At 37.7% G+C, this 16,746-nt stretch overlaps 1 protein-coding gene across 1 annotated transcript; it reads right to left on the reverse strand.

The window, feature by feature from the left end:
- Window positions 1–13,472: 13,472 nt before the first annotated feature.
- Window positions 13,473–15,394, reverse strand: LOC127969737 (proline-rich protein 18). The gene has a single exon (XM_052571818.1). The coding sequence runs from the start codon at window positions 15,209–15,211 to the stop codon at window positions 14,447–14,449; it is 765 nt and encodes a 254-aa protein (XP_052427778.1). The 5' UTR covers window positions 15,212–15,394; the 3' UTR covers window positions 13,473–14,446.
- Window positions 15,395–16,746: the final 1,352 nt, after the last annotated feature.

Here is a 16,746-nt window from a genome sequence, read left to right on the forward strand (position 1 = left end):
TCTTACTGATCAAAAACTTTTGACTCATAGTTTATACACACACACCACTTTTTTTAGGTACACCTTACCAGGTTACCTTCAGAACTGCCTTAATTCTTCATGGCATAGATTCAACAAGGTATTGGAAACGTACCTCAGAGATTTTGGTCCATATTGACAGCATCACACAGTTTCTGCAGATTTGTCAGCTGCACATTCATGATGCGACTCTCCTGTTCCACCACATCCTTAAGCTGCAAGCTGTTCAAGAAACCGGTCTGAGATTATTTGAGCTTTGTGACATGGTGCATTTTCCTGCTGGAAGTAGCCATCAGAAGATGGGTACGCTCTAATTATAAAGAGATGGAGATTGTCAGCAACAATACCTCAGGTAGGCTGTGGCGTTTATATGATGCTCAGTTGGTACTAAGGGGCCCAAAGTGTGCCAAGAAAATATCCCCCACACCATTACACGACCACCACCTCCAGCCTGAACTGTTGAGACAAGGGAGGGTAGATCCATTCTTTCATGGTCTTTACACCAAATTCTGACCCTACTATCTGAATGTCACAGCAGAAATCGAAGCTCATCAGACCAGGCAATGTTTTTTCAATCATCTGTTGTCCAATTCTGTTGAGCCTGTGCGAATAGTAGTCTCCATTTCCTGTTCTTAGCTGACAGGAGCGGCACTCGGTGTGGTCTTCTGCTGCTGTAGCTCATCTGCTTCAGGGTTTGACGTGTTGTGCGTTCAGAGATGGTATCCTGCATACCTTGGTTGTAACGATTGGTTATTTGAGTTACTGCTGCCTTTCTATCATTTCTAACCAGTCTGCCCATTCTGCTCTGACATCAACAAGGTATTTTCCAACACACAAGTGTCGCTCACTGGATATTTTCTCTTTTTCTGACCATTCTCTGTAAACCCTAGAGATGGTTGTGCATGAAAATCCCAGCAGATCAGCAGTTTTTGAAATACTTAAACCAGCCCGTCTGGTACCAACAACCAATTCACTTTCAAAGTCACTTAAATCCCCTTCTTCTTCATTCTGATGCTCAGTCTGAACTTCAGCAAGTCGTCTAGATAAATCTGAATGCACTGAGTTGCTGCCATGCCATTGGCTGATTACCAATTTGTGTTACCAAGCAATTGAACAGGTGTACCTAATAAAGTGGCCGGTGAGTGTATATATATATTTTCCTCATTTTGTTATGTTAAAGTCTTATTCCAAAATGGATTATGTTAATTATTTTCCTCAAAATTCTAAAAACAATACCCACAATGACAAAAAGTTACAGAAGATTTTTTGAAATGTTTGCAAATTCATTACAAATAAAAAACAAAACAAAAAATCATATATACATAAGTATTGCTCAAAACTTTGATAGATAAATAAATAATGAATTTAATCCATTTTGGAATAAGGTTATAACATAACAAAATGTGGAAAAAGTGAAGCATTGTAAACTCTTTCTGGATGATATATATACTGATATGTAATATACTGTGTGTGTATCCTGTATATAATATTTGGGAGACATAAAAATTATTCACATCGGTAAATAAGCACGTCTCCAAAATATTAGTCACATAAAAGGTTTTGCTTAAAAAATTCAATACTTATTTTCTTATGCAAAAAAAGTATTCAGTTAAAAGGCTAACAACAAAAAAAGAAATATGTTTAGATATCTTATATCTATATTCCCACATTTGTCCATGTGATAGATGTCTAGTGCCGACTGTGTTTTCCTGTGCATTGCAGCTGTAAGTGGGCCGCAAGGCTAAGTAATACCCCTGACTGCTGGCTCTTCCCAACTCTTGTCTGCCCGATGTTTGCCATCATGCTCCCTCCTCCAGACCAATGCTCTGTTTGCACACGTCCACAATGACAGGGAGGTGTGAGAAAAACGTGTCTTTCTACAGGTTCCACTCTCATCCCAGCTTCACTGCTCCTTCTCTTCATCCTCTTCTCTCACCTCCATGCGGTCTGGACTCTGGCAACAACTGGCGTCTTGCAGTTAACTACTTTAACACCAGTTTTTATATAGCAAGCAGCCAAAAATACATAATATCTTCTAGATTTTCTGTAAAAAGTTTTGACTCCAACAATTCCCATAGTTTTCACACCTTCAGTCTGTATGGCGTTTTTCCAATTAAAACTTCAAATATCCCAAAAAGTTATATTGAGGCAATGTTCACTTAAGTTAAGAGATTGTTTTAATAACTAAGTAATCCAATTTAATAAGTCTTCCACAAACCATTGAGGCTTTAGTTTTTCACCTTTAAACATTTTGTGATGGATTACTTTTCAGACTTCACAGACCAATGATATTACATCTACAGGTCCTTTTCCCGGTTCTTCTAATCAGAAACATTTTGCATTATATATGTAATGGAGGCCAGGTGGTATGAGATAGCTGTGCACGTAAACCTCACTCCCCTGGCCTTTAGAGGTGCACAAGCAACTGTCACTAGAAGGCTGTGGTCATTAGCACTGTTGTTAGTGTGTCCAACTCCCACTCTGGTAATAATCGGTTTGTTCCCTGATCAGAACCATTACAGTGGTGCCATGACCCGGGTGAGAGTTAGGTTTAGAGGCCAGCTCTTGGCTTTAAAAGGTGCACAATTAACTAACACTAAAGAAGCCTTGGCCTTTAGCACTGTTGCTAGTCTGACCAAATCCAATGCCAGCAATTGTCAATTTGATCGCAAGCAGAATCATTTACAATGGTGCCATGACCCGGATGATAGGATTAGTGACATGTGTGTAATGGAGCCAAGCTGGCACAAGATGTTGTGCAGGTAAACCTCAGTTCTCCAGATTTAAGAGGAGTGCTAGCAACTGAGGCTATAGAGACTGCTTCCTTAGAGCATCTGACTCCCATGCTGTCTGTCAATGGTTCAATCGCCAGTCGGACTGCACCACGTGGAATGGATTATAATATGAATTAGTAAAATTGCCAGTGCTGGTAGTAACTGATTACATGTGATCTAGATTTATTACATTCAAAAAATTAAGTACTTGTAATTATATTATATTACATTTTAAAATGTTCATAATCCGTTTACAGTTACTTCTTTATAGATTACATGATTACAAATTATTCACACAGGGGTAGTAAATTATTCATGATTTTTTGATTCTCCCTATTTTTTTTTTCTCTTTTTAAATATTTTTTATAACATTAATCCAATTTAAATCTATAAAAAAGGTTATGTCAAAAGTAATCTAGAAGTAACCCAAAAGTATTCAGAATGCACATCTAAAATAAGCAAACCTGATTACATAAATAAATGTAATTTTCAACATGTATGTAATATGTAATCAGTAAGGTATAGTTTTTCAAAGGTTAATTTCTTGATATTGAAAATAGATTAATTCAGAATGTAAACAGAAAGTAGACTGAGCAGTGTGCTTGCTAAAGTTATGTAATGTATTTACAACAAACCATATAATCAGTAAATTGTGTAATGAAAGGAGTGAGACCAAACACAGTTTTTTTCTAATTGAAATCTAATAGGAAAACTATTATATCTAGAGCTCATTTTAAAAGTTCACTTGTCTGTATAATTGTAGATGAAAGTGAGAGTTATGTATGTTTGTGTGTGAGACTGCTGCAGGTGTGTTTGTCTCACTGCTGCTTACTGGGATCACAGACGCTGTGGTTTGACACTTACCTCAGGAAACATTAGCTCAGTTTCGTCTTGTCCCCAACTCTGTTTGCCTTGCTGTTGGAAAGCATTCACAACTCTTACTGAGACTGGCATCTGTGAAGAAAGTAGACATACTAATAGTCAACAACTTATATAACTAAAACACCCTTTGAGAGCTATTTTTCAGAAATGTACATTGATTAGTTTGAGCTGGACACACTGTTCTACTACAATGCTCAAGTTTGTAAACGTATTTCCTTATGTCGTTCCAAGCCAGTGCAGTTTTCTTCTTTTCAACACACAAAAGAAGATTCAGAAAAATGTTTTTATTGCTTTACCCATACAACGGGAGTCAGTCAACCCTATTGACTTTGAGACAATGATACTTTCTTTTCAGTTCCATCTTTTAAGGTTACGTTATTGAAAATGGACACAAAAAAACACAGTGTCTGGGTAACAAGATCGTTCTTTACTGTCTCTCAGATTGAGATGGATCTCCACCTTTTTCCCCACTTTGCAACACGGCCAAGCCTGGGCGATACGTGTGAGTAACCAATGGAGTGAGCATAGGATTGCTAATATATTCCTAATGATGTGCTACTTCTCAAGAAGAGCCTCAGACACAACCCAGCTCACACCCGATAACACTGCACACCCGGGTGAGGACACACTTTGTCTGCTGGGTGCAAACTGGCCATACAGAGCGTTTCCTCACAGCACTGTGTAGCAGCTAACAGACATCTTACAAGTCTGTAGACCGGCAGATAGGATGAGAATAAAATTAAGAATATGTTGATGAGTGGTTTTGGCTATAGGTAGAGAGAGACCAGTAATGTTGGATTCAAAATTAATGCTCTGAAAAAAAAGAAAAGGAAAAAAAAAGTGGGTGTGTAAGATTTTGGAAGAGTTTGTTCTGTCTATTTCTCCTTTCAACTCAGTGACGATGGAGCGAGGTTCCTCAGACATATTTGACTGTCCATCCTGAAAATAAAAAGGTGTGAAATTCAACATGGATGATAGATATTGGGACTCAGCATCTCTCATAGAAACCAAACAATCGGAGGTAAATATAAAAAGAAATAGACTTGAATGTGTAATTTATGGATCTGAAATATCTCTATTTCTGGGCTCAGCTGTAATTACTGTGGCTGTGAAGTTTGACAGTCTATACAGAACTAAGTAACCAGCCGGCCAGCTAGAAGTAATAGTGAACCAGGGGAAAATCCTATTGCTCAGAGGTCGCTCTTTCATTGCTCAGGAGATGTTACAAAATGCTTAAGAGGGAGAAAAATAGGAACAAATGAGACATTTGTTGGTGATAAAGTCGATGTTAATTAGTACAGTTCAGATAATTTAGTCTTGGAAGAATGTTTGATTTTATATAGAAAATTCATAATAACTGACATGCGACATTGGTCTACAGGAGACACATTTGAGATTTGTAATCTCCTCATGAGATAAATCTAAAAGGACATCAGACAACAGCTTATCTGAGATATTCGTTCTCCTTATGCTGTTCTGGATGGTCGCTGACTCACTTGCTAGACTTTTTCTTTTTGGTGAGAAAGGTTATTTAAAGTCCAGAGAGCTCTTTTCCAAACAGTTAAACAGATTCCCTGACCTCCGGCATCATGTGACATCCCAGGCCAAATTGGTCAGTCTCTTTTGTGTGTGAAATGAATTAGACATTCTCCCCTGGGTGATGTTTGTCCATGATGTGCTGACTGAAGGAGATCCTCCTTCACTACTGTTTGGTCATCTCACTGCTACGTGAACAATCAATTCTCTTTTCCCATAAAGTTGAGGTTAAACCGGCTTCCAGCAGAAGGTGTGTTTGTGTAAGGTCAGCAGGGCAAACAGCATGGGGAGCAAGAATAGTTGCAGGCCTTTACAACCCTGGCAGCATTTTAAATAGTCTAAATAGAAGTCATTATTATTATTGTTTTATTTTATTTTATGTATTTTTTTCATTTCAGTAAGTGAAATGAACTGAAATGTTTTTTGTAACAATAAGTAAGACATGAGCACAGAAAGAAGGAGGAAAGGCAATTGCACTGTACGTTCAGCTGAAGTGTTGTGGTCAGTGACTGATTGAATGATCATAAGCGTACATGTTTGTGTTGAGCTGTGGAGTCACCAGGTTTGATCTGAAGTTTCAGGAGATCCTCAAGAGTCACATCTGAGCTGGAATAGCTGCTGTGCTGCTCCAGCATGAATGAAAAATATAAAAAAAATGAGAATCCTAAATTTTCAAGATGTAAACTTAAGTAGCAAAGTTTTCCGTGAATCAGTTCAAAGAGTCAGTTTGATCCACAACTCATTCAACTCAGTCCAATGTTTTGTTTAGTTCTCTCTCTCTCTCTCTCTCTCTCTCTCAAAAAAAAAAAAAAAAAAAATATATATATATATATATATATTTTTTTTTTTTTTTTTTTTTTTTTTTTTTTTGCCAACATGGATACAATGGATGTTTGGTTGAAATGATTGCAATAATATTTTACTTATATCGCCCAACTTATTACTGTGGCACCTTGTGTATTTAATAATAATAAATAAATAAATAAATAAATAAATAAATAAATAGAATTCTAATAATATGGAAAACTTACTTTTTTTATTTTTGATCTTCAAGCAAATAGGTTCTACCTTCTGTGAATTGATCATGGATCCAGTGTGGAAACAGCACTGTTCAAAGCATCAGCTCTCACCCACTGCTTGTAGTTGCTTCTGAAGTTGACGTGTGCTTCTGTGCTGTTCTGTCCAGACCCTGAACACCTCTCTGAAGAGACCCGAGTCATTTTAGCTGTTTCTGCAGCTCCAGAACCTCATGAAGGCCAGATTAGAGATGGTTATTCACAGGCATTTTAATCACTTAAAGTCTAATCACTTAAAGTTTAAGTAAATATCTACAGGGAAAGAAAGCAGGGCATAATGCTGGTCTCACCAGATAGTAGCGTGTTTTAGGCAGACACCTCAGGTATGCATCAGCGTATGTGACGGGGTTGACCTGGTGCACCTCTGAATGCTGACAAGCTTCTGTGACAGAAACAGTAAACTGAGGTTGTAGAGAGGATCTCTAACTGGTGAATGCAGACTCTTATATTTTGGCAAATTAATGCACAGCTTGATACATTGAGGAAGAGTTGAGATCTTGAAATCTTAATCTGAGGGCCTCATAAGGGCCACTATTTTTTTAGCAGAGATGGGAACCCCCAGCATACTAAACCAATGAGAAGTAAACATGCAACCACAGGAAGCCATTAACTGCAACAGGGACCAATTAGGCCCCAGCAGGTGTCCTTGGCTCAGCCTGCTTTGGTCCCGGCTCAACATCATGAAGTCTGGACAAAGATTTTGGCTGGGCTGAGGAAACAACAGGGCAGTTTCATTTGCTCAGCAATTTGGTTTCCTACTGGCAGCCCATAAAATCCTTTATAGCTCTCCCTTTGTCCTCTCCTCCAGTGCTGGTCATTAGAGGACACAATTACAGCCCGCTGAAGAAGTCTTGCTTTTATATGAGGAGACTGATAAGTCAGTGACCCCTCCCCCACATCCTTAACCCCCAGTCTCAAAATTTCTTATTGTCCTCAACCCAGACGGCCAAAATCAAAGTCAATCACAAGTCCACACCAACTGCTCCCCCATATCACAACGACAGGCTTCCTCAATCCTCCAGACTTCAGTAACACTTCAAAGTGTCTCTGGGAGACACACATCTACTGTCCTGCAATAAATTACACTACAGCACAATTGACACTACATGGACATCTAGATAGATTTCTGCTCAAGAGGGTTTTGCCATTCACTTTTCATGATGTTTTGTCCTCATTGTAGCCTATATTCACCTCAGCAGGGCCACAGGAATTTTTTAGGTTGGAGGTTTTGCTTAAAATACATTTTAGGAGGAATAAAAATATGCAGAGACAATTTGTGACGTATAGTAAGAGTATAGACCTATTCAATTTCTGTAAATAGTATAGATCATTTGGTTTTGAGAGTAAATGATCGATGTCTTTTGTAGATATTTTAGTGTTTTGGCATATTTGAACATAGTCTGAGACACTGTTGAGATTTCTTCCTAAATTCTACAGGAAACATTTGTGAGACCCCTGTTCTCAATCTGATCTCAATTGACTCTCAGCGCTGTCTTGGAGAAACAACTGAGACATTAAAGAGGTTTCACAGGTGATTTTTCATTCCTATGGGAGTTTAGCGAGGTAAGGACAACACATTTTCAGGGCTATGAACTAAAACCAGCCACAGTGAGAAAGTGAATACTTGTAAACTTGTCGATGCTGTTGTTGGTGTGGTTGCAGTGGGGCACTGTCATGAATATTTCAGTACAGAGACTTCCTCTAAAGGAAATGGTCAACTTTATTTGAAATGGTAATGGATGCCCCACTGATGAGGATGATGTGTTTGTTACTATACAGGTGGTGTATAGACATGTGTGTGTATACAGTACGTGTTGAGCGGATGTGCTTTGATCCAAATGTCCGGGAGCTCATTTTGGATGTTAAAAGAGGTTTGATGCTGACTTGTGAGTTTAGTTTGAAATATACACCTCTAAACAACATTCACAATAATAACCAGAAGAGAGCTTTGATTTAATTACACTGACTAAATATATATATTTTATATATATATTCTTTCAAATATGTTGCTTCTCTAATTTTGCATGCAAGTCTAGCCAAAATCACAGCACGGCATGATTATAAATTTGTGTAGATTAACATCTTGGAAAGGAGTGCTGGTTACTCTTAATGGGTCACATTTCAGTCACTATATTATATGCATCCCGTTGTCTGACAACAGAATCAGTCAAATATACCAATGAAAAAAAGTTTGTAGAATAAATGTAATAAGAAATGTACATTTTGCATGTTTAGAAGAAGTGAGCTGGTCTATATATATATATATATATATATATATATATATATATATATATATATATATATATATATATATATATATATATATATATATATATATATACATACATTTAAAGAGGTCCAACAGAAAACAATGTAACACTTTCTCTAAGTTTTCTCAATACTGCCATCTACTGGCAAGATCTGGTAACCACTATGCGGTCTCTCTCTCTCTCTCTCTCTCTCTCTCTCTCTCTCTCTCTCTTCAATGATTCATTAGTAATAATAAGTCCTTGATTCCAGGAGGGTGTACACTCTTAAGGGACTGCATCTTTAGAGTTCAATAAAGAACTTTAAAATGTAAATATGAACTTCTAACTATCAAAATGGTTTAATGTTGAACTTAAAGGTTTTGTAATGTTCCATTGTTTTTGTTGGTGGGTATGTTTAGAACCTTTGCTGTGATAAAAGGTTCATATTTAAATCTAGCATTTAGTTCTAAGATGTAAAAACTCTACTGCTGAGGCCTACAGTTAGAATACATTTTGAATAGAATACTTAACTCTAAATTGCACAATACATTTGAAGGGCACTGTGTTGTTGTCCACTTTTAAGGTTTACACATTTAAATATCACAAAAATCAAAGTTCAATTTTATGTTCATGAATGATCACTAAGCTGTTTCGTGTTTCAAACTGAAGTGAAATTCATTCATACTCTTAGAAATAGAGTAAACCTTTTCTCTCTATCCTTCTCTAGGTCTGGAATCATGGAGCTTCATCTCTTGTCTATATCTTTGAACTTTTCCCCTCAGTAATGTAGCAGTCTTTCAAGCGCTGCAGTCTGGAGTTTGTCTCTAGATGGCGCTAGAATGTAAGAAAAAGACAACGGAAGCATGAGACCATAGAGCAAAGGAGAACAATAATATGTTCAATTGTGAAAGTGTAATAAACTATATAAACGCCTCATTAATTCATTATTATATTTACAGTGCAGCTAGTAAATATTAACACACTATAAAGTGAAAACCATATATATATATAAATATATCACAATGTTTGTGGTCCTTTTCTACACCGGTATTTCTGTGGACTTCACTTTGTGTATACTCAGTTTTGTCTTTCATTGACAATGTTTGCGCTTTAGTCCATTTAGTCCATCAAGGAATCCTGATTACGAATTGGGTTTATTATGTGCTGCAGTTTAATTTAAACAGACTAGCTTCAATTAAGGTAGAAATCAATATGATCTTATGGTTTCTCTACACTTCATATGAAGCACATCCTGAAAAGAGATTGTTTGATTAGGAAAGGAATACTGATAATAGTGCCTTTCATTTTCTCTCAAGCAGCGAGTGACGTGACATGGTGACCCATTCTCGGAATTCATGCTCTGCTTTTAACCCATCCAAAGTGCACACACACAGCAGTGAACACACGCACACACACTGTGAACACACACCCGGAGCAGTGGGCAGCCATTTATGCTACGGCGCCCGGGGAGCAATTCGAGACTCGAACTCACAACCCTTCGATTACGAGTCCAACTCTCTAACCATTAGGCCACGACTTCCCTCATAAGCACTTGATCAGAATCGACAGCATGAGCAGAAGTCATCACCATCGGCTCTGTTCTGCTGGGGCTTTGTTGTCTCCTCTGCCTCTGACATTCAGATGGACCGGCTGCCTTTCAGAAAGAAAATCACACTTGGATGATTTTTCTTCTCTCGTCACAGAGATCACAACGCAGCAGTGAGCAATAGTGTGAGTTTTCCTGAATTTGCATGACTGAGAACTAAAGGAGTGTAGATTAGAGTAATAATCCACATGATGCTGATGATTTTACCATGGGTAAACGACTTGAGTCATTCCTACTCTTCAGTACATTTTCACGTCTCTGTCATAATATTTTGGAAAACATCTTACTGTAGAAAAACAATTACAGAAATACATTTGCTAGAACTGGCTTGTTGATTTTGAAAATGGCAGAGCTATTAATAAGATACAATGGGTATAATGTCCAATAAACACTTATCATGCTACCTGGAAAAACAACAACAAAAACAAACAAGTAATCCAAGTTATAATATATGCATATTGAAGCTTTAATATAGATATTGTGTATATTGTAATTTTTTTTATTTGAGTGACTCAGTCCAAATTTAGAAGTGGAACTGTTTTATAATGACACTTAAGTACACAGACAGCCAGTAGATTTTTGTCAGTCTCTGTTCAGTTTCCCAGAAACCCATTTCATAAGGCTGTTATTTGGCGGCACCTCAATACGCGACTGTCCAGGACAGACAATTCCCTCCTGCTGCTGGCACTTCTTATGCAATACTGACCTCTTATGATGCTGGGCACTTATCATTACACAACTCTTTCTGTGCACCACTGACTAAGGAATGCACACACACACACACACACACACACAAAAAGGGTCCAGCACTGGTGACATGAACTGCCTAACTTACATATGCAACTGGTGTCCTGTAGATATAGAATAATGTCTAACAGATGGTATTTAATAACATTTCCAAACAAATCATAATCATCACTGCTATGTATGGGAACAGATGCTAATGAAAATATCTTGAAAATATCCTGACCATCAAATGTCTACACTAGTCAAGTATTGACTATGCCAATAAGAATGACATGTGGGACATATACGTGTTTAATAAGTAACACAAATAAGAGAGGAGACTGTCCTTTTTGTTGTGTAAGTACAGGTACTTCATCAGTTCATGGTGTGCACATCTCTGGAAACGGCCAGGCTGGCCGGCAAACATTATTATATTTTACAGGCTCGGGCTGTTCAGGAAGTGGATGCTTTGTGGCTGTTCACAAAGAGGAACATTAATCAGTTTGTTTCCGCAGCAATAAGAGAAGGTGAAGGGACACACAGTTATCTTTTGTGTTAAATAAGGAAGTGGTGCTTTAGCAGCATCTGTGTCAGCATGAATCAAGGCTGGACAGTTTTCACCACAGCTGAGCAAACAGGACTGCAAATATGAATTTGATTCCCATAAATGATTCTTCTTCCTTGGTTCCATTAACAAACTTTTCAGAAAGAAATACTTGGGAAACTTTAAAACATTTTTTGCAATTTTTTGCAATCAAGTAGCATAACAGAATGTTTTGCAGAGCTAAAATAACTGGAAGCCTTGCACATTTAAGTTACTTATAGCTTTACACAGCCACTCTTAAAAAATAATGTGGGCAATGATTATTTCTATGTTAGAGCTGTCAAGATGGTTTTTGAAGACCAGGTTGCTGCAATACGCTGGATAGGGTCAAACATGAGCCCATGCACAAGTACACTTCTATCTAGTGATCCCCATTAAAAACAACTTGTAAGCTCCACCTGAGTGGACTAAATTGGGACAGAATTTAGAACGAAAGCTTTGAAGTATGGGTACAAAGACTATAACAGTGTGGGGTAATGAATTTGCAAAGGTTTGTGAAAAGAATAAGGGCCTTTGGGTAATGAAAAGGACTTTTGAAGCCGACCTGGTGTTAGTTGTAACTAGGGTGACCAATACTAAAGTTGTTCGTTTGTACCATTTTCCATGGATGAGGATGAGGACACAAAAGAATAGGATTTTATAAGGTTCAGAGATGTTGTAAGACGATTACAGTCACTTTGAAGCCATACCCCATAGAGGAACTGACATGAATACAGAAATGTGTGGCTTGATTGAGGAACAGACAATCCTTGTTCATTTGGGACTTGTGTGAAACTTCAACTTAGAAGTATTTTATTCTGTTAACTGTAATGAATGCTGTTAGTCCTACCTTTTCTGGACATTGTGCTGATTTGTAAGAGTCCAGGATAGGTGGCAGTAAACTGACATGATAAATATCTTCAGTTTTCATTGTCATAATCAGGCCAGTGAAGCTATGAAGATGTTGACTAACTACATGAAAATGAACTTTTTGTTTGTTTGTATGACATTTGAGTTGGAAAAAAAGTGATTGATCTATCAGAGAAATACATATTTGATTTGTTTTAGCTTTAATTAAATTTTCACCATAAAAATCACCTTTTTGCATTCGACTTAGATATGGATAAATACTGTAACTCTCTGACATGAAGTCAAAATGCATATTAAAGAAAGTCATTTTGGATAGAGCCAAAAACCTAAATGCATAATTTTGAAGGTTTTTTGTTTTTACACATTATACACAATTCAAATAATTAAGTTATTGAAGCTTTCAATATTAGGTTCTAAACCAAACTAGTGTTTTTATGTCTTTGAGTGTTTTTGCATCAGAACCACCCCACTATAGCAAACAGCTTTCCTAACAGCTAGCTAAACACAGTAGTGTTAACTGCTGTACATGCATTTGTGATAACAGATGCTAAACCTCAAGAATTAGCAATGTTCTGAATGACTTTAAGCATTGTTTTCGTTGTTAAACTCAATCTGCAGTTACAGCTTCTCCACAGAAAGAGCTCAAAGTTGAGTGTGATGAGTTTCAGTCCTGATCTGTTTTAGTGGTTGTTGCCCGGGCGCGAGCTTCACAACCTCAGTTCTTTTAATAGTTTATAGCTCATTCATTTCAGTTTGTTCACTGTAGGCGCATTGTGCTCAGGTTTTTCCTACTTCAGTTAATATTTGTAAGAAGTCTTCCCATTTAAGGTTTGTAAAGACTAGCGGCAGAAAAAGGAAGGAAGCGCGATCTGCCTTTCACACAATAACATTTTTGTTAACCTTTTTATGTTTCTGATTTATTTTCATATTCATCGAGTGTTTTGAAGATGTAAACAATTTACTGTAGAATGTTAGAATGTCTAGAATTGGAATGTTAATAAAATAAATGGAACACTTGGGCCTAGAGGAGATTCTGTAAGGCATACTCAATAAAACCAATAATTCACATAGGGCCTAAAGTTGTATGCCATTTTAAAGCTATTACTGGTTGTTCACAGATGTTCTTTCAATAATAATAATAATACTAATGAAAACATGTCTTTTCGATTTTATTATCAGAAACCTTATAAATGACCTGGAACAACACACAGCATATAAACACACGTTGCAAAATAAATACTGTACACGGCTGGTTCGTCGATCAAACAGTCACCGAGTGCATATTACACACAAACTTTTAACAAGTTTCAGATATTAAGTGTCTATTCTAAGGCTTTCAGACAGTGTCGCCTTGATGGCTATTGTTTTCTGGCACAAAGGAAGGACCGTGGCCTCTGGATGCCTTTCACCGGTCGACATTCGCATCCTCTCACTTCCACAGATCGAAACAAACATCCGTCATTCAGCCCATCAAAGTGAAAACAATAGCAATGTGCAAAAAACACGACTGCTTCTCATTCAATGCGTAAAGGTAACCTGCAAAAATTCAGTGATCAGCAATACATCTCAATCCAGAAAAAAAAAAAACAAAAAAAAAAAACATTCCAGTCAGTCCATTAAAAACGCTGAGTGTGTGTACGCAAAGGACGCGTTCTTGCGTTCAGTCAGACATGTTTATTTATTGTTGCTTTATGTGCGCTGCGTCATAAGGTTGTTTTTTGGCCAGTGCATCGCCACTTGCGCCATCAGGTTTAATGGCGCATCAATGTGAAAACAATCATTTTTAGAGCACCTCTGCATTCTGTTCCATTCCAATAACTTCATATATATTTGTGTGTGTGTGCCAAGATTTTAAGTCGCACAGTCAAGTTAAAATCTGTTGCTGAAAAGAAGAACGCGTCCTGTGTGCGAGAGCCACATGTGCATTAAAATTGAAGTTCAACTTTTACAAAGGCGACTCAGTATTCTATATTACATTGCGCTCCGTCCAACGCAAGCACGCATTCTGTGTGACATTATTTCTAAAAGCAAATTAGGTGACTTTTGTGTTTGACACATAACTCGTGAACTGAAGACTTCACAGTGGACCTTTCGGTGTGGAATGAAGTAGGCTGAGTTCGGGTTAATCAGCTTTTAATATGAGGCAGAGGTGACAGTTTATCCACTTTCCCAAAAGCAGCAGCACTCTCCACACCTTTGAGCCACTCTTTACATTTCCGCATGACTGTCTCGTCCACGTCTCCGTCCTCCTCCTCGTACTCCACATCATCATATTTATACTGATCGTTGAGGAGGGAGATCTTCACAATGGTGCTAATGTCATTGGACGCGTCCAGTTTGGCAACAGGTCCGGAGCTCTTGTTACTGGAGCTGCCCTGAGCTCTCTTCGACGGGAAAACCCGCCGGTGTCGCAAGTCCGCGGAAGCGCAGCACTTCTGTTGCTTGGCCATCATCTGCTTTTCCAGGTTGCGCTTTTGGATGACCAGGATGGCTTCGGGGGTCAGGCTGAGGGAGAAGTGGATCTCTTGCTCGCCGCCTTCTTTTGCTAGAGAGTTCCTGGAGGCGTATTTATGGCTGGACTCTCCAGAACTGGACCGTGGGACGCTTTCGCATGAGGTAGCCAAGGGTTTGGGGACGCTCAACCACGAATGTTTGCTGTCCGTCTCGGGATCTGGAGGCACTCTGCTCGGCTTGCTTCGTCCCAGCTGCTTTAGATTGGCCGATGTCCACGATGTGGATAGTTTATCTTTCTCCGACTCCTTGTCGTCTCCTGTCCTTTGACTGAACGCGGGTTCAGGAGGTGCGACATTGTCCCTGCTCTTCTTTTTCCTGAACAGCTCCTTTCTAGGCGAGGATATCCGTGAGTGCAGGTTTATTGGTGGGAAAGGCATTTTGAACGCTATCGGTGCGCGAAATAATGAAGTAATAATCTGTGCGTGAGTGATGGGAGAAATATTGGTCCATTCGCCTCGGTCCACCTGATCTTTGGGTTTTAGACGCAGTAGTCCATCTCGCTCCGCATCTCTCCGCTAGACTGACAAGGGGCGGGGCATCTGCGGGCTTTATCCGGCGTCGCGCAGAAGGGGCGTGGTCACAGCATAAAGATAAAAACAACAAAGCCATGCTCACACAAGTGCCTCTATGAATGTACCTAATAAAAGCTCGTTGCATTAAACACGACACAAAACAATACAGCCAAGTCCTCACTGTTGTAGCTGCGTAATCACTTGTGTGGTTCATCATTAACCATGGATGTCATGAGTGTTTATATTTAGCTATAGCTTTATCTATACAGTATTTATATTATGTACAGTATTTATATTTATCAATATATTGCTTTATTTAAACCAAACAAAAAGGCTTCTAAATAAATGTTTGTCTGTTTAATATTGAATTTCTATAAATGTAATGACAATCCATACCATATTATTTTCTTCAATAAATAAATTAATAAAATAATAAGAGGAAATGGGGCCCATCCGTTAACATTACAATTATTTTATCATGATTTTTAGTAAAAAAAAATAAATAAATAATAATAAATAACGTAAATCTCTCTCTATCTATCTATATATATATATATATATATATATATATATATATATATATTTGGCTTAAATAATAGATTTAAAGCTTAAGCCTATACACAACTTTTAACACACATACACACAAAAATAATAATAATTATAAATAAATTGTAGGTATAGTTTTACATTTTAAGTTCTGCATTTTTTCTCTCCATTTACTTCTATTAATCATGTCTAACTATAAATTTGGTTTTTGCTCTTTTTTAAAGACAGTTTATAAATACATTCTTGTGGTAGTCAGCATTACACAACGAATGCTGTTATATTGAATACTTAATATAAAACATAAAATTGTTATTATATAAAAAATATAAAAAATAAAAGTGTCCAAAAAATTTTTGGGATAATGATTATCTGCACATTATTCTTTATATAATTAGAACAGGATATCAGATTTGAAATAGTGATGTATTGGAATGGACGCTGATGCAATCGAATGCACTTTTTTTTTTTGCTGATTGTCAATATTTTGTCCTTGGTGACCTTGGCATAACACAGAGGAGGATAAAGACAAGCAACCTCCATCGTTATTGATCCGTCACCCCCCTCAATGACAGCCGTTCTGTCACCCAGCCACTGTGAAGTGCTCCAGCTCCAGTCAAATGATGGGGGAAATCAATAGGTTTCTCTTTAATATTAAGCAGCACACAAAAAGAGCTTCCTTCTCATGAACAACATCCAAAGATTGCCATCAGAATGAAATGTAAAATGAGAGATTACAGTAAAACGCTTTCATATGAATCAAAATGAACCAAGATGAAAACTGATGGTTTGCAACCCGATGTGAAATGGCCTACATATTCTCACTTTGTGTTTTTTGGAGTGTGAAATCTAAAGCA

This window comes from Carassius gibelio, chromosome B13, assembly GCF_023724105.1.
Source record: "Carassius gibelio isolate Cgi1373 ecotype wild population from Czech Republic chromosome B13, carGib1.2-hapl.c, whole genome shotgun sequence".
Classification (NCBI taxonomy): Eukaryota; Metazoa; Chordata; class Actinopteri; order Cypriniformes; family Cyprinidae; genus Carassius; species Carassius gibelio.

Coding starts and splice junctions, on each gene's coding strand:
- LOC127969737 (XM_052571818.1), bottom strand. CDS start 15,211: ATGCCTTTCCCACCAATAAACCTGCACTCACGGATATCCTCGCCTAGA.